General features: G+C 40.0%; 1 protein-coding gene across 1 annotated transcript in view; it reads right to left on the reverse strand.

Annotated features, from left to right (window-relative positions):
• Positions 1–16,428, reverse strand: part of CYP46A1 (cytochrome P450 family 46 subfamily A member 1) — a 49,455-nt gene that overhangs the window by 19,100 nt on the left and 13,927 nt on the right. Inside the window, exons 4-8 of the mRNA XM_021007358.2 lie at positions 12,737–12,810; positions 10,237–10,323; positions 6,614–6,752; positions 2,139–2,249; positions 673–829 (exon numbers count right to left, since the gene is read on the reverse strand). Coding sequence (XP_020863017.1) covers positions 673–829; positions 2,139–2,249; positions 6,614–6,752; positions 10,237–10,323; positions 12,737–12,810 — 568 coding nt within the window. The remainder of the gene's footprint in view (positions 1–672; positions 830–2,138; positions 2,250–6,613; positions 6,753–10,236; positions 10,324–12,736; positions 12,811–16,428) is intronic.

Consider the following 16,428-nt stretch of genomic DNA (forward strand, 5'->3'; position numbering starts at 1 on the left):
CAATGAATAGAAAAATCCTCTTCTGCTTCCTTGTCACAAATTTTAAAACAATCTCACAGCTTATTGTATTATTACATGTGTTTGGGGCGTATTGGTTAAACAGAAATTAGTGCAATTCTTTCATGAAATAAAATTTTTTTTAAAAAGCCACTCCAAGCAAGAAACAAAAATTGAAAGTGACCTAAAGAGCCATGAAGAGACATACAGTCAATGCAAGTAAGCTGTACTACATTATCAGAAATGAATTGCTTGTAGGAGGTGGCATAAAAAAACACTGCCAGGAAACATGGGATCAGAAAAGGAGGTGAGCTGGTCTATAGAGATGATGGCTTGGTGTTCAAGGTGTTACCTTGGTCCCCGTGAAATGGTAAAAGACTTAGGAGGAGAATTCTATCCCAAAGGGCAGATCTTCTCTGGGAGATTTTTGACAGGATACAGACAAGAGTTATGTAAGAAAGTTTTGGATAGGTTGTAATATATACCAGTGGAAGACATAGCCTTATGGACAGGTGCATGAATGAATTGAAATACTAAAGTAATAACAAGAATGCTGGTTGTCAGCATCATTTCTGCCTCTTTACAAAGCCCATAAAATAAAATTAAGTTGAAGGTCAAGTTTTCTTTCTCTTTCTTAGGGAAGCTTGTAAGGAAAATGGAGGCAAATACACCTACCTTCTCTTTTAAGCATCTGCATGATGACGTCTGGTGGGAATTCCTGATTGCTCTGGATGGCTTCACGCCTGTACTTGATCCACTCTTTTCCCATGTGACGCAGAAGCCTTATGCTTTCTTGGACCTTATTTATAAACTTCCGTTTCCCTAGTGAAAACTTAACAGAGTATTTCTTTTGTCTCAGAGTATTTCTTTTGTCTCATTATTTCAGGGGACAATTCAACTTAATTCAGAAAATACATGTTAAGGATTTGCTGTGTACAAAGTCCTATCCTAGGTCCTGGGGATACAAAGATAAATATCAAACAGATCTTGCTCTCAAGCAGCTTGTACTCTAATGTGTGCGGCAAGGAGGAGGAAGGTGGAGGTGGGGAACAAACACAAATAAGTGTGATAAGAAGGGAGAGCAAGGAGATGGTAACTGAAGTTTGGAAAGAATGAGGGGATTTCAATAACTAGAGTTGGGAAGCAGGGGTTCCAGCATGGAAAAAGGGATAAGGAAAGGCACAGGGGAAGGTGCGGGCAGCATGAGAACAGAGTACAGAAACTAGTCCAGTTTGCTTGGAACACAGCATACTGACAAAATCTTTGAACTGGAAGAAATCTCAGAGGTCAACTAGTCCAACTCATATTTTGGCAGTAACACCTTTGGTAGAATTCTGAGCCAGTGGTCAGGAAAATGGGAGCAATATTCAAGGAGGATGGAAAAATAAGATGAAGCCTCATTATAAAAGACCCTGAATGCCAGGATCAGGAGGTATAAGGGGAGGAGGTGCTAAGCAAATAAAGAATTTGGATCCAAGTGGAGTGCTTCAGGCAGCAATGTGGAGGAGACAATATAACACCACATCAAGAAAATGGTTTTCATTTTAAATCACAGATCAGGTAGAAGAAATCCCAAATTTTATCGACTCCAGAATATTTCTTCTCTGGGTTTTGCCTCCCCTAATCTGCTACAAAGTCTCTTCTACCCCACCCCTTGTTTACTGACTCCATGCCACCACATGGCCCTAGAGCTTGAGTGTTGTACTGTTATTTAATCAATTCCTATCTATAAAGATGGTCCCTCCAGCCAGATAATAAGATCTTCAAGGGCAGAGACCCTGCTTAAGAAGACTTGTTAATGGAATGCTTATTGCATTCACTCAATAAAAGACTGGTTGACCAACTACTCCAGTCAATTTCTCTTGCCTAGAAGACATTGTGATATGCTAAATGGAGAAATGGCCTGAGAACTGGGAGAATGGACCTTAGCACTAGTGCATCCATTTACTTACTGGGTAAATTATTTCCCTTCTCTGGAGGTCAATTTCTTCTTTTTTAAAATGAGAGAAGGGGACTAAATGATATCTAAGGTCCTTTCCAGCTATCTAGTCTATACTCTATGGCTTTAAGGTACCTCCCATCTCAATATTCTTTGCCCTAAAATCAGTTATGATTCTCATTCAAGAATGGTAGATTAGTACCTTTGAAAAGGGGTTGTTGGTCATAGTTAAGCCCTCCATAATGTTTCGTATTGCAAGAAGAAATGGCTTCTGTTCATCAACCAAAGACTTAAACTCCATTCCAAAAAGCATCTGCAGAGAAAAAGAGGCAAAATGTTCTTAATCAAATCATTTTTGGATGGAAACCTATGAGATCAACTTGAAAGGGAAAGTTCCTTGAACTGAGAATCAAGAGAACTATTTTTTAAACTTGTTTGAGCCACTGACCCTCTGTGGTTCTCAGTTTCTGTACCTGTACAATAGCGGAGTTGGGCCAGATGATCTAAAACATTTGTTTTCACTTCTTTCATTGTAAGAATATATAACACTTAATGGATTAATGTTGGTGATCCTACAGATTCAGGACTTTTTAGAAGTTCTACAGGAAACGTTTACATCTTAGACTGGGATCTTCATTAAGGGGAAGAAAATAAAGTTTAATATTGTCCTGGATAAGATAGAATCCTGCAAGAGACCTATGTAAGACAGAATCCCATAAAGGACCCTTCCTGCCTCTAGGGAACAGAGAGATGCCATTCCATCTTACAGACATGTCTCAATCCCATATGCATCCTCCCCAGAGTCCATATGCCAGGACCCAGACTTCCATAATGGGGCCATAATGTTAGAAGGTGCAAAGAGGGCAGTTGCACTCCCAACTTAAGAACCTCTAGACCTAACTCCATGGCCATAGGCCACAAGGAATTCTTGATTCTTTGTAGACTCCCAGGCCAACATGCATTTCAAGAAATCTTAGATCTTAGAGCATGCTTTATCCCATGTGTTAGCTTATTGGACTCTCATTCACTAATGAAAGGAGGAGTGCTTTCATATGGTTGCCTAGTGAAGAAATGATGTGGAGATTTTCCAAACTCACCTGAAGCTGATTCAGTTGGGCTCTTGTCATAAAGACAGCATCTTTTCTGACTGTACGAACTAGGGGTCTCTTTCTAGGCCTTTAAATACATTCTAGAGCCATCAGCCCCCAAAGTGGGAGATATCAACCCCTCGGGGGTGCTGGAATGATCCGGTGGGGTGGTAGTAGCCCCAGGCACAACGAGGAAGCATTGAATAAAAATAAGGGGGCAGTGGAAGCATAAAGAAAGAAGACAAAATAAGAAAATTTCAAAAAACCATTCATATATATTTCATCTGTTGTGTAACAGAGTTAAAGTTGCAATAATTACATTATTTTCCAAATAAACACACAAAATTCAAGTTATAACCAATCAGCGGTTAAGTCCGCTGACAGGTCTCAAACAATTGTTGGCAAGTGAGCGTGTGGTGCATTATTGGGAAATCCAACATGCATTGGCAAGAATATGTGCATGTAATAACCTGTTTACAATATGATACTATAAGGTTACACGACACAATATTGCATCATCAAAATTTCAATGCAGGAAAAAACCCACAAATTTATAATAAATTATTAAATTTAAGATATGTCTTTTAAAAAAAATTTCATATTTTTAAAAATTATGCAAATTTTTTTAAAAAAACCATTAAAGGGTTAATGAAAGTAGATTTCCCGGGGGGGGGGGTGCAGAGCAATTTTTTAAAAAGAGGATGGTAGGCTAAATAAGTTCGGAAACCTCTGTTCTAGATTGAGATTGAAGTGTTGGCTCTATCCTGGAGGTTTCCAACTAAATCCTATTTTCCTCTCTGAGGCAGTCAGGACATTCAGGTGCTAGTCAGTGCTCTGAGTTATGTCAACAGATAGTTGGCACAAACTCTCAAAGGTCCATGGATAGATTTCAAGGCGTCCATGAAGTTGACAAGGCAACAGAAGGGAATTTTTCTACTTACTGAAAGGAAATCTTCACTTTTCTTCAATGATCTGTAATCTCTTGAAATCCATGAACCTTCAACTGCTTGTTCTTACCCTGTTCACTCCCATCAAGGACATGAAACAAGTTGTGGTATTGACCGCCCTGTGGTGAATTATTTCCTATATGCTGTAAGCTCAATCACAATATCATTGCAGGCAAATATCTTCTTTCAATCTCTCTCTCCCTTCCTTTCTTCCTTCCCCTTCTCGGAATAAGGTATCTTTTTTTAAAAAAATCATTACTGAAGAAAATGCCAAATTTCATAATGAAACTAGTAAAAATAAAGATGTAATTTTTTGTTCTTATCCAACTTCACAGACCCCTTGAAATCTATCTCAGTCTAGAATGGAATAGAGCATGATCTAAGGTCTAGGACTTCATGGAATGAATGTTGGCCTGAAAGTCTACAAAGAATCAGGAATTCCTTCTGACCTATGGCCATGAAGTTATGCCTGGAAGTTATTAAGTTGGGAGTACAACTACCCTTTTTGTACCTTTCAACACTTATGGCTCCATCATGGAAGTCTGGGTCCTGACATGTGGACCCTGGGGAGGATGCATATGGGATTGTGCAGTCCTTCATGCCATGTCAGGGGTTAAGCCCTAAGAAAGCTAAATCTATTCATAAGTAATCATAGAATAATGTCAGATTTGTGGTATGGAATAGGGCACCAGTGGATGTTCTGACCATCACAACCACACAGTTCTCATGCTCACAATATTTGAGAGGAAGATGCAGTTATAGTAAATTACAAGATTGGTTGGGCTGAACAAAGAATAAGAAATGCCTTCTCCAGATGTGAGCTAGAGCTGCATTAGAAGAATTAGTATATAGATTTAGAATACCTATTTTGTGACAAAGCTATAGCTTAGAGCACCAGACTATCTATTTGCCTGTGGCCCAGCAGAATACTATTACTTCTAAAGTTCCAATTGTCTTTAAATTGGACCACTTTGATTCCAGAAAGTTTTACTAATCTTAATAGCCCCCTGACTACTGTTCAGGAGACTGGACTATTTCCTCACATGTGTTTAACATTGGATTTTTGTCTCTGCCCTCTACTGCATAACTTTCTGATGCCATCAGACTTATGATGCCATATGACCTCAACCCTATTATAATACTCAGCACATAGTAGAATAGTTCTTACTGTTTCACTACTTTTTCTGTATTAAAATAAAACATCAGAATTATGATGAGCCAGCTAGAACACTATATTTTGCTTCCAATTAGCAGGTATATAATGAGATCCTATAATTAATCAACAGATCATTTCAAAGTGACTTATGCTGGGCATAAAAAAGAGGGAATGTGGAGATATATCAAGCCCCATCTAGATGGCCCACTGGATAGAGCACTGGAAGACTCATTTTCATGAGTTCAAATCCAGCCTCAGACACTTACTAGCTGTGTGACCCTGGGCAAGTCACTTAACCCTGCCTCGGTTCCTCATCCATCAAACGAGCTGGAGAAGGAAATGGCAAACTACTCCAGTATCTTTGCTAAGAAAACCCCAGAATGGGGTCACGGAGAGTTGGACATGACTGAAAAAAATGAACAACCAAGTTCCTCTTTTTGCTACATATTACAAAATAACATTAGGACAAACTTTAGTCTGAGGTTCTTATTCTAATCTGAATGAGAAACACTTATTAGTCTTTCTTTAACTATCAATTACAAAACAATACACTGAAATCTTTTTTTTTTTCTATCACTCATATCAAAGGCCTAACCAGTCTGTGAACAGAGACGCCTAGTCAGCCCAGAAAGGACTCCTTACTGAACTGATTAGGGTAATAATTATATTAAGAGAAAGAAGAAGTCATTCACTAATTCAGCTAATGGAACTATCTCTTCAGTTTAATCAGGTAGAAAAGAAAATCCTTAGAACAAGGGTTATCCCTTTTTTTCTACCAAGGACTCCTTTAACAGTCTAGAGAAGCCTATCGACCACTTCTCAGAGTGATGTTTTTAAATATAGAAAATAAAATATGTAGAATTACAAAGGAAATCAATTATACTGAAATACAACTAGCAATATATGTAGAAAACAAGTTAATGGACCTTGGATTAAGAACTCCTCTCTTAGAGAGAGGGGTCAAAGATGGGTTAAATGGTTTAGGAAAATGATTCTCCATCATATGTGGACATATTCTGTTTGATGAATCAAAACTGTATACTGAACTCTCACCTGAGCTCTGTAATTATGTTTTCTTATATTGTGGAATTTAGTCTTTGTGTGAGGATACAACAAAGTGTAGCTTGAAAATGCTTCAGGTTAAAGAGAGAGAAATTATCAAAGGCAGAATGAATTTGTGTTCCCTTGGATTTTCTCTTTAAGTAGAGTTGCTTAGAATTAAAATAATTTAATTAATAGATATTTACCTCTGGAAGGCTTGAGTCCAGAACATAAAGCCCTGAATTTTTTCTTCCACGTTATTTTGCTGTTAAAATAGAGTGACCAAAAAATGCACTTCATAAAGAAATTTACAGTATTCTGACTATAATAGAAAGGAGAAATCAGGTTGCCTTGGCCAAAATATAAAGGCCGAAAGAAAAAAATAGGTAAATTCCTTTTTCATTCTGTGCTCATTGACATGATGGTAAAAAAGTCCCTTGGTTACCTTAACAGATATGGCATAAATGGTCGAGCTTATCATATCTTCCATGCATACTTCAGTCTTCCCATCAGCCTTGGCTTCCAGTATTTCCATCATTTGCTCCACTTTTTCATTGATTGTTCCCATCAAGCTCATCAAGTAACTAAGAAAATAAGCATAATTATACTTTATTATAACAATATGCCTAATAACATTTACTAGCTAGACAAATAGGAGACATTATGGAATGAATGGTAGATAGAGAGCTAGTGTGAAGAAGAGAAGGAGAAGGAGGAAGGGGGAAAGAAAGGAATAGGAGAGGAAGGAAGAGGAAGAGAATGAGGAGGAAGAGGAGGAGAACAGGAAGAAGAGCAAGAAAGAGGAGGAGGAGAAAAGGGGACAAAGGGGAGAAGGGGAGGGAGAGGAGAAAGGACAAATAGCAGTTCATAATTCAAAAAGCAGTTTCTAATTCAAATAAAACATAGACTTCCAGACAGAGAAGTGAGAACAGGAGAGGAACCCATGGGCGAGCAGCCAGTCACTTGGGGGCCTGGCCGAAATTGAGAGAAAAAAAGGGGACTGGAATGGGGAAGATGAGTGGAGCAGGGCAAAACTGGGGAGGAGGGTTCCAAGGCAAACATGGGATCCAGGGGTAGATGGGGATGGAGTGGTCTGTCCTTGGGTCTGTTCTGCTTTCACTTGCAGGTTGTTTTTTTGTTTTGTTTTGTTACTAGTCCTTTTTTTGGGGGGAGGTGTTGATGGTAGAAGGCCATAGAGCACCAAGTCAAAGGACAGGAGCAGAAAGAGCACAGTACCATACAGTAAAGTTAATGTAAATTTGTTTTAGAATGTGGATTTATTTCAGAATTCTTTATATAAAGTTGAATTTGCATAATGCAGATTCAAGTAAAGCAAGAACAGTCTGTTCGTATAAGTGAGTAACAGGGTAATTTCTGGAGAAAAAGAACACTAACAATTAGCAGTAGTGGGGATGGGGCAGGGAACAGGTAAGACTTTGCAAAAGTGGTAATCTGAGCAAAGATCCAAAGGTGGAAGGTGGAATGGAAAGTCCTGCAACAGCTAGTTCAGCTGGTCAGTCCAGTTTGGCTGCAACACTGAATTGCCAGCATGCCCTGGGCAACTGCCCACTGGCCCATCTCATTGTTTTAAGACACTAAACAAAAGGCCTGGAGTGAGTGGTTACCTAATGACTATACACATAGCACACTTCAGGGTCAGAAGTCTTAAGAGTTAACTCAGAAATCTGGGCCATCAACAAAATCTGTGACCTGCGCATCAGCTCAAGGTCACCATGGGGGGGGAGGGGTAGTTTCTCAGAATTCAACCAGCAATATGAAGAGCAGATGCTTATATTTACGGGAATGAGTGTGAGATCAGCCTTGGGCTGAATCACACTCTGACCCTCCCTCCCTTTCTCCCTGCTTCACAACAGCTTATAGTGCTGAAGAATGGATCTGAAAATGGAGGTAACAGATAACACCTTGCTTCCCTGCCAACCACAACCCTGGAGTAAGTCAAAAGTGAAGAAGCATCCCTCATACATAGATGGGACTTTTCTACCAAAGGGGGAAAGCTAGGAAGCTAGTTTGGGGGAATTCATGGCTTTCTGTCTCCAGGTCCGGTGCTCTATTCACTTTACCATTTAGTTGTACCAGCATCTACTTTAAGGAAGGAGAAAAGGGAACTAAAAAGTCTAAGAGTAAGACTTCTGTTTACAAATGAGATTTGTTAAAAGATACTCTTTACAGCCTCCTGGGGATAGAACTGACGCTGCTCTTTTCCAAGCCAGTGTCCTAATTGGGATGGTGCTGTTACCAGTCCTTTTTTGGGGGGGAGGTGTTGGTGGTACAAGGCCGCAGAGCACCAGGTCAAAGGGCAGGAGCAAAAAAGAGCCACAGCCCTATCCCACCAGGCCTGGAGACACAAAGCCCTGAATTTACTTCCGACCTCAGACACTCACTAACTGTGTCAACCTAGGCAAGTCACTTAACCTTATTTGCCTCAGTTTCCTCCTCTGTAAAATGAGCTGGAGAAGGAAATGGCAAACCACTCCAGTATCTCTGCCAAGAAAATCCCAAAGAGGGTCGTGAAGAGTCAGACACAACCCGAACAACTGAACAACAACAATATAGACACTGACTTACCACCCAACAATTCATTTAAAAAGGCCTTTTTTGCTAATGGTAAGAAATGAAATGAGTAGGAAAAACTGGGCAAGTTTCCTCATTTGAAAGTTCCTGGAACTCACAGAAATAGACCCTCCTGCAAATGGCTGTAATAAGGGGCTCTTCATTTAGAAAGGCCATAGTATTAAATAAAACTGGAAAGGCAGGTTGGAGCTTCATCATAGAAAGATTTAGATGAGTCTGAGGAGTTTGTATTGGGTCCTAAAGACAATTAGGAGCCCCTGAAAAAGCTTTGAGTGGGAGAGTGACATAATTAAACTTTTGCTTTGCGATGATTATTTTTGGCAGCTGTGTAGAGAATGGAGTGGAGAGGAGATGCTGAAGGCTTGGAGAACAATTAGGAGTCTCACGTAATGGTCCAAACTCAAGGTAATGAGGGCTTGAATTAGAATAGTGACAGTGTGAGTGGCTATGAGGGATATTGTGGAGACAGAATTAAATATTGGGGTCAGGGAGAGAAGGAAGAGAGAAGGGCAGCACAAGGTGACTGGAAGGATAGTGGTGCCCCAACAGAAACTGCAAACTTTGGAGGGAGGGCACATTTGGGGGCAAAGGGAAGAGATAAATTCCATTTTGGAAATACTGAGTTTGGGATGTGGATGGAGTATTTAAGCGATAGCTGGCCAAGGAGGGCCTAGAGTTCCAGGACAGAGAGATTTGGTCTGGATATATAGATTTCGAGGTCATCTGCATTGAAATGATAACTGAACCTGTGGCACCAGATGAAATCACCAACTCTATTAAATTCAACAAACACCAAAGAGAGGATGTGAAGATAGAATGCAGTCCAGGAGAGACATGGGCAACAGCCATCTTTAGGGGGTGGAAGACACAAATAGGTAGTCAATCTATCACTAGTTATCTTTGTTCCAGTCCCTCAAAGAAACTGTAATTTCAGTGACCATGCCTTCTACCCCTTTAAATTCCCCATGCCATCCATTACATAATAGACACTCAGAATCGTAGAATCTCAGAGCCAACAGGGACCTTCGAAAAACACAATCCAACCCCAACTCGTCAGGGAAGGAAACAAACCTAAAGCAGGGAAATCATGTTCCCAGAATCACATGACTGGTAAGTGTCAGACATGGTCATCAGAATTAGGTCTTGCACTCTTTCTACCATGCCATGGTGGTTCCCAAATAAGCGTTATTAATTAAAAGGAAAATTTGGTTTTTTTTCTTTACGTGACCTGATGCCTTGCTCCCAACCCCACTCATCCTCTCTGCCTCCTTCGAAGTTAGCGTGTCAGCTCTTCTCTCCATCAGGAAATTGTTCTATCTCCACTATTGCCAAAAACAATAAAAAGATCATTTTAAGACAAACTAGAAACACTTGAGATATAGTCATGGTAATTCCAGCTGCCCCAGTCTTGTGCTTCTGTGGTCTCAACATCCATTTGTATATGATTTACTGTACCACCTTCTACTGCCCGCTCACCTTCGGTGAAAAGCTGGCTCGAAAATTCTCCGCTGCCTTTGCCAAAGTTCATGATCCACTTCTGACACCAAACCTCTCCCTAAAAATCTTAAAAATACAAGACACCAGGAAAAAGAAATGTTACAGATCATAATCTCTGTGTCCCTTAACACATAATCCTGATGACTTGGTATGGTCCAACAACCCCCAAAAAACAAAAAAACAAAACAAAACAAAATATGGTGGCAAATCTATATGTGGATAGGCTGGCCCTCAGACGACAGCCACATGGCCCACAGCTAGGCCCACATTCAAAACCTTTGCAGATCTGCAGGAATTGACAGAACGTGGACTTCATTAACAAAGCCTTGGAGAGGCCAGGCTTAATTCCATCCCAAAAGAAGCATTGGAGGAAGATGTCAAGAGAGCTCTGTTCTCGTTATTTGGTTGTGTCCAACCCATTTGGGGTTTCCTTGGCGAAGACACTGGAGTGGTTTGCCATTTCCTTCCCAGACTCATTTTACAGATGATGAAAATAAGGCAAAGAGGCTTAAGTGATTTGCCCAGTATCATAGTTAGTAAGTGTCTGAGGCCAGATTCGAACTCAGGAAGATGAGTCTTCTTGACTTTAGGTATCCACGGTGCCACCATTTGCATTCTAATAATAGTGACAACAACCAATATTCATGTTTCTTTTTTTTTAATTTCTTTTTTTTTTAATTTTTAGGCAATTGGGGTTACGTGACTTGCCCAGGGTATCAAGTGTTTGGTCTGAGTGCCAGATTTGAACTCAGGTCCTCCTGACTTCAGAGCCAGTGCTCTATCCACTGCGCCATCTGGCTGCCGCTAGATGTTCATATTTCTATAAAGCTTTGCAGCTTACAAAAATTTTGGCAGTCATATCATGAAATAGGTTATGCAACTATTGTCCATGTTTTACAGATGAGGAAACTGAGATACACTTAGCAGAAACTTGGGCAGAAAAGTTTATGCCCAAGACTTCAGAGTTAGGAAATGCTCAAGTCCAGGCCTCTTCCTACTATACTATACTGCCTCTCCATACCTCTCTCTCATTTCATTATTTTCCAGTGTAAAAACCAGTGTCTAAACACGCAGCAGAACAACAGCAACAGCAATTCCTGCCCATGCAAAGGACATGCAGAGGACAGCGCACATCCATGCTGATCTCTGACACTCTAGCTCCTCCAAAGGAGGAATGATCTTCCCAATGATTACATGGGAGAACTCCAAAATCTAGAATTACTGAAGGAAATTAAATGATACTCATACAATTGGGCTATCACAATACTCTCTTCACTAATCACCCTGCCTCTCTTGCCCACTGTCTAATCTATCTTGCGTATGATACTAATTAATTTTCCTAATGCACAGATTTGACCAGACTCATAAGTGGCTCCCAGCTGCTACTCAGAAAAAAAAAAAACACAGAACCTCTTTCGTTAGACTTTAAGATATTCTACCAAAGCTCCAAGCTACTTTTCCAGCCTTGCTGTACTCTACTTTCCAAACTGGATTACTAAGCGATCCTCATTTTCACTGACATCACCTGGGTAGTGCAGTGGTTAGAAAACCGGACGTAGAGCAGGAAATCTTGGGTTCAAGTCCTACCTCAGACATACTTATTAGCTATGTGAGCTTAGACAAGTCACCTAATCTCTGTCTGCCTTAGTTTCACCATCTGTAAAATGGGGATAATAAAAGTGCCTGGCTCCCAGGATTATTGTGAAGATCAAATTAGATGATATTTGCAGTGCTTTCAAACATTGAAGCATTATATAAATGCTGATGATTATTATTTCTGATTTCTCAAAGCTCATGCCAATCCTTATACCTAAAATGGCTGCTTCTAGCCAACTTTTATTCCTCACCTATTGAAGCCCAGCTTGCTATAGTGAACTTAGAGCCCCAGATTTAAAGAGTCAGGGGTGACCTGGGTTCAAATCTGCCTCTGCAAATTAACAGGTGCATGGTCATGAAGAAGCCATTTAACTGTTCTGAACCTCAGTTTCCTCAGCTGCAAAATGGGTATGAAAATACCCGTAGTACCTATTTTACCGCGTTTTTTTTGAAAAGCATCAAATGAGATAATGTGTATAAAATGCTTTGCAAATTTTAAAGCACTATAAAAACGCCGGCTATTATCACTGTTAGTATTATGAGTCTTTCCTCAAAGGCCCAGCTTTGACCTCTTCCATAAATCTTCCCAAGTCCCCGCAACTGAAAGGAATTATTTCCTTTTTCAATCTGTTAAACTACTCAGTCTCTCTCTGACACTTTAATCCCACTTTAACTTGTAGCATAATCTATATAGGTTGAAATTCTTCAAAAGCAGGGCCTGTTTTGTTGTTCAGTGATGTATCCCCGAATATAGTAGACATTTAAAAATGTCTGGTGTACTGAATTGAATTTATTGGACCTTAGGGATGAAGTATCCAGGGAATGACTGAACCCATCAGTCTTTTCTACTGATCCCAAATATATTTTGTTATAATATCTTTACCTTTCGCCAAACAAATTGTGTAACCTCGAGTACATAAAAGGATCCTTTTTGTACTGGGAGGACATCAGGAATACCTAAAGAGCAAATTAAGATTATTTTTCTTTTATTAGTGTTACACATTTTCATATCTCTTATTCTTCCTTTCTGTCTGTCCTTTGTTCTCGAAGAGGACCATGACATCAGGGAGATGATGACATGACTTGCAAAGACTTTGATTTGAGTGAGGGAGGACTGTGCAAAGTCATCAGCCTCACTTTCTCCTCCAGAGCCATCTGGGTCCAGTGGCCAGATAGCCATCAGGATGACTGGAGATATCTCTTGTTCTTCCTTTAAAGACAGCAAAAGAGCGTGAAAGATAACTAAGGGACAACCCACTTATTCCACTGGTATCCATCCACACAATATCAAGAGAACAGGGGGAAGGCACGCACTAACAATATCAGTCACCTTGGGTAACTGCCTCTTGGCAAATTTAAGGGGAGCGTGGACAAGAATCACATAGGATAACCAGACAAGGAGAAGCTATGATCTGTATCCTTGAAAAGATTATCCACATAGATGAGACCATAGATCCATGCTGGAACACTCATAGCTCATATTTTATAGCAATTTTTATTTTACAAAACAGCATTACATGGGCAGCTAGGTGGTGCAGTGGATAGAGCCCTGAACCTGGAGTCAGAAGGACCCGAGTTCAAATATGGCCTCAGATACTTACTAGCTGTGTGACCTTGGGCAATTCCTTTAACCTTGTTTGCCTCAGTTTCCTCAGCTGTAAAATGAGCTAGAGAATGAAATGACAAACCCTCCAATATCATTGCCAAGAAAATACCAAATGGGGTCCCAAAGAGTTGGACACAACTAAACGGACAAAACAACAGTTACATGAAACAATGATTATAATTTCCATAAAGTCTTGCTGCGATGCTGTGGTACAACTTGGAAGTGACCCTAGGTTCTTAAAAAGCAGCTTTGTACAGAACAGTGAAAAAATGCTAAGGATAAGGATAGTCTGTAGTTTATTGAAGGACAATTTTTGCATTTTTAAAGGCCTCCTTCCCTTTGGCTATATTAACTATAACTTCAGCTCATTAAATATGGTAGGTTCTGTCATAATGAAAAGGGTTCATCTCCAGTCTCCAAAACAGAGTTCCATTTTCTAAGGACTGACCTAATTAAGTGAGAAGATCTTAGAGGCAGCTAGGTAGAGTGCTGGGCCTGGCGTCAGGTAGCCCTGCATTCAAATCTTGCCTCACATACTTACTAGTTAGATGTAAGTCACTTAACCACTGTCTGCCTCAGTTTTCTCATCTGCAAAATGGAGATAATAATAGCACCTACCTCCCAAGGTTCTTGCAAAGATCAAATAAGACAATACTTCTAAAATACTTTGCAAGCCTATTTATGTAGCATTATATAAATGTTAGCTATTACTACAGGTATTATTATTATTATTATTATTATTATTATTAATCATCTTGCATCTTGACTGTCTTCCAACATGTTAGCTATCCCTTCCTGCTTTGTGGCATCTGCAAATTTGATGTGTGTCCTCTATTCCTTTATGTAAGTCATGGATTAAAAAATCCCAACTTACAAGGACGGAAGGACCAAGGAAGTGTTTTTTAAGGATGGAGGAGACATGGACATGTTTGTAAGCAACAGGGGTACTGAAGATTGAAAAGTAATGTAGGGATGATAGGACAATCTGCCAGAGAAAATGAGAGGGATGGGATCCAGGATAGATAGAGAGGGATTGGCCTTGGTAATGAGAAGGCCAATTTAGTATATTGATGAGAAGAAACTTGCAATAATGGGAGAAGTGCTGAATTTAGAATCAGAGAGCATGACTTCATTGAGTCTCAGTTTTCTCATTTGTAAAATGAGTGGGTTACATTAGCTGGCCTCTGAGGTGCCTTCTGTGATCTCTGATTCTAAGTCTTCCTAACTCTTATTTTTCCAGCACTCTGTTTATAACACCACACTGCCTCTCCTCATCAGTGTAGATCTCCCTACAAGGCTAGGAGACCGCTTATTGGGGGTATTGTAAAGGATGCACTAGTTTCATTCAGAGGTTAGACTAAATGATATCTGGGGTAGTTTGTAACTCTGGAACATCATAATTCTATAGTGTTCTTATTTAAACACCTTTTCATTTAAAGGAATGCAAACAATGTATTTTATCTTCCAAAGTTTGGGTTTTGTTGGGAAGTTTTTGGCTCCTGAGCATGATTTATTCTTCAATAATCTTAAAGTCAGAATAAGTTTTTAGAAGAAAATATAATTTGTTGTTCATTTGTTTTAGTCGCGTCTAATTCTTTATGATCCCAAATGGGATTTTCTCATCAAAGATATTGGAGTGGTTTGCCATTTCCATCTCCAGCTCATTTTATAGGTGAGGAAACTAGGGCAAATAGGGTTAAACAACTTGTCCAGGGTGTCACAGCTAGCGTCTGAGGCTGGATTTAAACTCAGGTCTTCCTGACTCCAGGAGTGCCACTGAGTCACCTAGATGACCCTAAAAGTCATTTTTCAGTTGTGTACAACTGTTCATGACCCCATTTGGGGTTTTCTTGGCAATGACACTGGAGTATTTTGCCATTTCCTTCTCCAGCTCATTTTGCAGATGAGGAAAATGAGGCAAACAGGGTTAAGTGATTTGCCCTGGGTCATATATCTAGTAAGTGTCTGAGGCCAGATTTGAACTTGGAACAATGAGTCTTTGTGACTCCAGGGCCATCACTGTATCCACTGCGCCACCTAGCTGCCCTTGAGTAACTAGTATAATAATTATACAAATGTGTATGTGCATGTGTGCATGTAAATGTAAATGACAATCTCTTCCCATGCGTTATCAGGAGATGAAGAAAACTCTGGATTTTCAGAGTTTAAGCCAACAGAGCACAGTCTTTGGCAGGTCCTACACCAAGTCAGAAAGGCTTTGAGTACAGTTCTGGAAATGAAAAATATGTGTCTCATCTAAGGACCAGACTAGTGAGGTGAAGAAAAGCTCGTCACCAGAAGCCTGGCTATTAAGTCCTAGATTTTTTTTAGTTGTAGAATCTTATTTTAGGTGTGGAACAACTGAGGTCTGCATTGATAGAAAGAGCCTAGAGATATTGTTTGCTTAGATGTTAGCAAAGCATTTGATGCTCTTGTCCTTTTCCTGTAGAAAAGATGGAAATGTGTAAGCTAGACCAGTGCTTTTTTTTTTTTAGGCAATTGGGATTAAGTGACTTGTCCAGTGTCACACAGCTAGTAAGTGTCAAGCATTTGGTCTGAGGCCAGATTTGAACTCAGGTCCTCCTGACTTCAGGGCCGGTGCTCTATCCACTGTGCCACCTAGCTGCCCCCAGACTAGCGCTTCTTAAACTGTGGGTTGAAACCCCACATGATATGGTGTTGCAAAAAATTTGGCAACAAAAGTAAAAGGTTTCTGAACACACAACGACCAAAAATTAACTAAAAATCAAACAGGTAATGAATCCGAGGTGTTTCTGGCAGCACTTGCCCATGTTATATCATGCAACTTTACTGCATGTGCACATTGCACTGTGCGTGGCTTCAGGCCACGCAACACCAACGAATGCTACTAAAAAGTGAAAAGTGAAAAAAGTTTGCAAAGCCCCGGGCTAGACAATAGCACAGTTAAATGGATTCAGAACAGGCTGAACGGCCAGATCCAAAGAGCA

Source organism: Phascolarctos cinereus, unplaced genomic scaffold, assembly GCF_003287225.1.
Source record: "Phascolarctos cinereus isolate Bilbo 61053 unplaced genomic scaffold, phaCin_HiC Scaffold_2;HRSCAF=192, whole genome shotgun sequence".
NCBI classification, from domain to species: Eukaryota; Metazoa; Chordata; class Mammalia; order Diprotodontia; family Phascolarctidae; genus Phascolarctos; species Phascolarctos cinereus.